This window comes from Bos javanicus, chromosome 4 (genome assembly GCF_032452875.1).
Source record: "Bos javanicus breed banteng chromosome 4, ARS-OSU_banteng_1.0, whole genome shotgun sequence".
Lineage (NCBI taxonomy): Eukaryota > Metazoa > Chordata > Mammalia > Artiodactyla > Bovidae > Bos > Bos javanicus.
This window is the reverse complement of record NC_083871.1, coordinates 107,111,725-107,116,355: the sequence shown is the minus strand read 5'-3', so window position 1 is coordinate 107,116,355 and position 4,631 is coordinate 107,111,725. Positions and strand designations below refer to the sequence as shown.

General features: G+C 42.7%; 1 protein-coding gene across 1 annotated transcript; it reads right to left on the bottom strand.

Annotated features, from left to right (window-relative positions):
* Nucleotides 1-2,542: 2,542 nt before the first annotated feature.
* LOC133246852 (olfactory receptor 9A4-like) lies at nt 2,543-3,651 on the bottom strand. Its single transcript, XM_061415428.1, has one exon. It carries the CDS (start codon nt 3,482-3,484, stop codon nt 2,543-2,545), a length of 942 nt encoding a protein of 313 aa, XP_061271412.1. The 5' UTR covers nt 3,485-3,651.
* Nucleotides 3,652-4,631: the final 980 nt, after the last annotated feature.

The window sequence follows — 4,631 nt, the reverse complement described above, 5'->3', positions numbered from 1 at the left end:
TGAGGGCAGCACTTTAATGGCATTATCTTTTAGGACTTTAAATAGCTCAACTGGAATTCCATAACCTCCATTAACTTTGTTCATACTAATACTTCCTAAGTTCCACTTCACTTCACACTCCAGGATGTCTGGCTCTAGATGAGTGACCACACCATTATGGTTATCCATGTCATTAAGACCTTTTTTATACAGTTCTTCTGTTTATTCTTGCCACCTCTTCTTAATCTCTTCTGCTTCTGTTAGTTCCTTACCATTTTTCACCTTTATTGTGCTCATTCTTGCAAGAAACATTCCTTTGTTAGCTCCAATTTTCTTGAAGAGGTATCTAGTTTTTCCCATTCTATTGTTGTCCTCTATTTCTTTGCATTGTTCATTTAAGGATACCTTCTTGTCTCTCCTTGCATTCTCTGGAATTCTGCATTCAGTTGACTATATCTTTCCCTTTCTCTATTGCTTTCACTTCTCTTCTTTCTTCAGCTATTTCTAAGGCCTCCTCAGACAACCACTTTGCCTTCTTACATTTCTTATTCTTTGGGATGGTTTTGGTCAGTGCCTCCTGTACAGTGTGACAAACCTCCATCCATAGTTCTTCAGGTACTCTGTCTACCAGATTTAATCCCTTGAATCTATTCATCACCTCCACTGCATAATCATAAGGGATTTGATTTAGGTCATACCTGAATGGTCTAGTGGTTTTCCCTACCTTATTCATTTGAAGGCTGAATTTTGCAATAAGGAGCTCATGCTCTGAGGCACAGTCAGCTCCAGGTCTTGTTTTTGCTGACTGTTTAGAGCTTCTCCATCTCCCCTGTGAAGAACATAATCTGATTTTAGTATTGACCATCTGGTGATGCCCATGAGTAGACTCTGTAATTACCTTGACCACAGTGTTTTATATTCTCATAAGAAATGTATCAAAGTCTATTCTCCAGAATTCACATCAATTCAGTATTCCCAGAGGTTTACTTTTTTCCAACCTGATGAATATGATATGGCTGATGACGGAGTAATGTTTGGCAAGGCACTTAATCTCTTATCCTCACTATTTTCTCATTTGTGAAATGGACATCATACTACTTACCTCAAAGGATACTGCCTAGGATGTGCAAGGCTTTGTGAAAATCAGAAAAAAGTTCTCTTGTTGTGTGAGTGAACTAGAACAATGGGATTCCTCTAGGAAGAAGAGACCTCATGAAATGAACCTGAGAGGAAGGGGTCCCTGTCTTTGAGTCTGCAACCCTTTCTCAGCCAGCACAGTCCCACCAGGGCCTCTTTGCTGCTAGCAGAGCATGGGTTGGATTGAAGGTCTCACTCACCACCTTCTCTCGGGGTCCTATTCAGTACAAGTAACTCAATAGGCAAAGTGGTCTTGCCTATGCCCACCGACAGAAAGGCATCCTCGCACAGTACTCTTGGAAAACATAAGGAAGCCCATCAGCCTCTGCTGGGCAGCTCAGTTGCCCCTCTCAATTCAGAGCTGGTAGGAGGTACTGAGTGCCATCATTTTCAGTAAACTCCTACCTCCAAAGCCCTTCCTCCCACAACATGAAATTTCAATCATTACCCTGCCAAACAGCCATGCCCTGCAATAGCTGAGGAACTGGGAATGAAGTGGGTAGTGACTCATTTGTTATGGTCGGCCCGCAGAGAAAACCTGTGAAAGGGACACTTGGATTTGAAAACAAAGACTCAAAATGCATTCTTCAGCCTGAAGTCTGGGTCTGGGAGAGGTCAGAACAGAAAGAGCTGTGCTCAGGGACAGTGAAACACAAGATGCTCCCTCCAGAACTAGTCATTTCACTCTTCTCTGTCTCTACCACACATACACCTCAAAAGGGAGGGGCTAAAGCAATGCCCTGAAGTGTAGCGAAAGGAAGTTTTTCCTCCTTCTGACCAAAATATTTCCATATCTTCACATCACCAATATTTGCCAAGTGAGAAGGATTCCCATCTCCATATCACCCCTCTAGATTCATTCTGTGGCAAAATGGCTATATCATGTGCACTTATTGGTAGCAAGGAGTCCAGGAAAATATGAAACAGAGACAAAGAGAAACAGGATATTTTAAAACTTACAGCCATCTTGTCAAGAAATTTCACAAAAGTATAGGAAAAGAACTAGGAAGAGCTTATGAGGAACAAAGTGCACATCTCTGCCTTTGAATTCACTATCCATCCATCTCACCCCTCACACGCCCATTTCATTACTTCCCCAGGAAACACATTTTCAAGATGAATTATAAACCAGTATGGGTCCAATAGAACATTTATGAAAATGTATGCTTTTCTTTTTTCTAGGTCTTCCCACATCCTCCAAATATACTTTCTTGAGTTCACAGGGGAAGCAAATAGAAGCAAACACTGTGAGTTTCTAGTGAGTAGAGCCCAGATCACATTTTTACATGCCTTGTCTACTTCTAGAACCTGATCAGGAGTTGTAGATTCTATTTTATTTTTGTAATGGAGACAATGTAAGAGTAGCATTTTCTAGATAACTGACTCATCTAAAGTCAAGATCATACCATCTAAATTGAGAGAAGAGTTAATCCTTGAGGAGTTGACAGCCACGTTTCACTCCATCTCGAAGGGCCTCTTTGACTTTGTCATTCCGGAGAGTGAAGATGAAAGGGCTCAGCAAAGGAGTTAACACGATAATCAACAGGGAGACTATCTTATTGTACTCAGCGGCCTGCGTTTGTTTGGGTTTCACATAGAGGAACAAGCAGCTGCCATAGCCGATGACAACAAAGGTGAGGTGGGAGGCACACGTAGAGAAGGCTTTCCTGCGGCCGGAGGCAGTGGGCATCTTGAGGATGGTGGAGGTGATGTAGATGTAGGAGACAACTGTTGGAACCAGTGAACCAATGACAATGAAAACAGCCATTAAAAACAGAACAAACTCTGTGAAAAGAGTGTCATCACACGATAGTTTGAGCAACTGACCTCGGTCACAATAAAAATGGTCTAACATGTTTGATTTGCAGAAGGTAAACTGAAATGTGGCATAGACTGGCCAGATTTCGGAAAGGAACCCAAACACCCATGACCCAATCACCACCGAGATGCAGGTGTGGCTGTTCATAATGGTATTGTACCTCAAAGGGTTACAGACAGCCACGTAACGGTCCACAGCCATCACTCCCAACAGTGCAAACTCTGTGGTCCCCAGAGCAAGGTACAGGAAGAGCTGGGTGACACATGCAGTCAGAGATACTGTCTGCATCTCATGGAGCAGCAGCCCCCAGAGCATCATGGGGACGATTATAGATGTTGCCAGCATTTCCACGGCAGAGAGATGACCAAGGAAGAAATACATGGGGGAATGTAGATGTTTATCAACACAGATAATCACAATGATGATGGTGTTCCCCATTATTGTCACTGAGTAGAAGAGAAAGAATATAGCAAAAAGAATGTGATGTAGTTCTTGGGACCCAGGGAACCCTAAAAGGCAGAATTCCGTGGCACTTGAGTGATTGCTCATATTTCAGTCCTTGTTTCTGCTCCTTGGGAAACCTAGAGATCAAAAGAAAAGAAACCTGCTCCACAGGTCTTGCTCACAAGACAGAAGGACAGCCTAGAATGAGGAACCATTTCCAACCTGGGAACCAGGTGAGGTGCCCCTATAAGGATGCTCTGCACAAAGTCAGACCTAAATGTTGTCTCCTCCGGTCCAGTTGAAGTTCACTGCCTGGAATGGATGAAGAGCATCCTCTCCACTTGTGTGAAGAACACCTCTCTTGTCTTTTTTCCCCACTAGATGTGCATTTTCACAGGTTAAGACCTTAAAAATTGGCCTGTTTTCATGCTGAGTCAGTCCCTTAGATCCAGGGTTTGTTCTTTCCTCTTAGCTTACCTGTAGCAGATGATATAGTGACATTCCAGAGAATGTTCAAAAGAGTGAATTTTATCCCACCCTTCACCCTGGTGGGTATTACAGAGATCCCCTAGGGTTCAGCAGAAGAGAGGCAGAGGGTCCCAGAGCACCATCTCTGCTTTCCCCAGATTTTAAGATCTCTGTGTTACAAATCAGGTAGTATTCCAAATGGAAACTCTGGAGCTTCGGATGATTTCCCTTTGCAGATTCAATCTTCTCTTACACCATCCCCCCTCCCCGTCCCGCAAAAGTCTTGACAGGAAAGAAAGATGGTACCTGACTTCCACAAGTTTAGGTCCAAGGTGCTCAGTACTCAGGTTGCCTGGATGTCTGCCCCCCACTTTGTCTATCCCACCATGCTAATTTCATCTCCTCGGAAGACTCTTTCCATTCACCTTCCCCAAAACCTGAAAGACCTGTTCATTCCTGACAGTTAGCTTTCTTCATAGCACTTATTACTATCTGACATTATGTCATACATTCAATTTCTTACTTCGCTTCTTCATTTAACATTAAACAAACGCTGCAGTGAACACAGCAGACTAAAAATCCCTGTGTGGTGCTTATGTTCAAGGAGAGAAAGGAAGCTATTCCATAAGCAAGTATATAAAATAGTTCATCCATCATGCGATAAAAAATGAAACAAGGAAGCAGGAGAGGAAATTCATTTATTTTGTTGAACTATGATACTGGAATGTAAACTCCAAAGAGGCAAGAAATGTCCTCTGTATATATTATAGATCAGATCAGATCA

Coding starts and splice junctions, on each gene's coding strand:
- LOC133246852 (XM_061415428.1), bottom strand. CDS start 3,484: ATGAGCAATCACTCAAGTGCCACGGAATTCTGCCTTTTAGGGTTCCCT.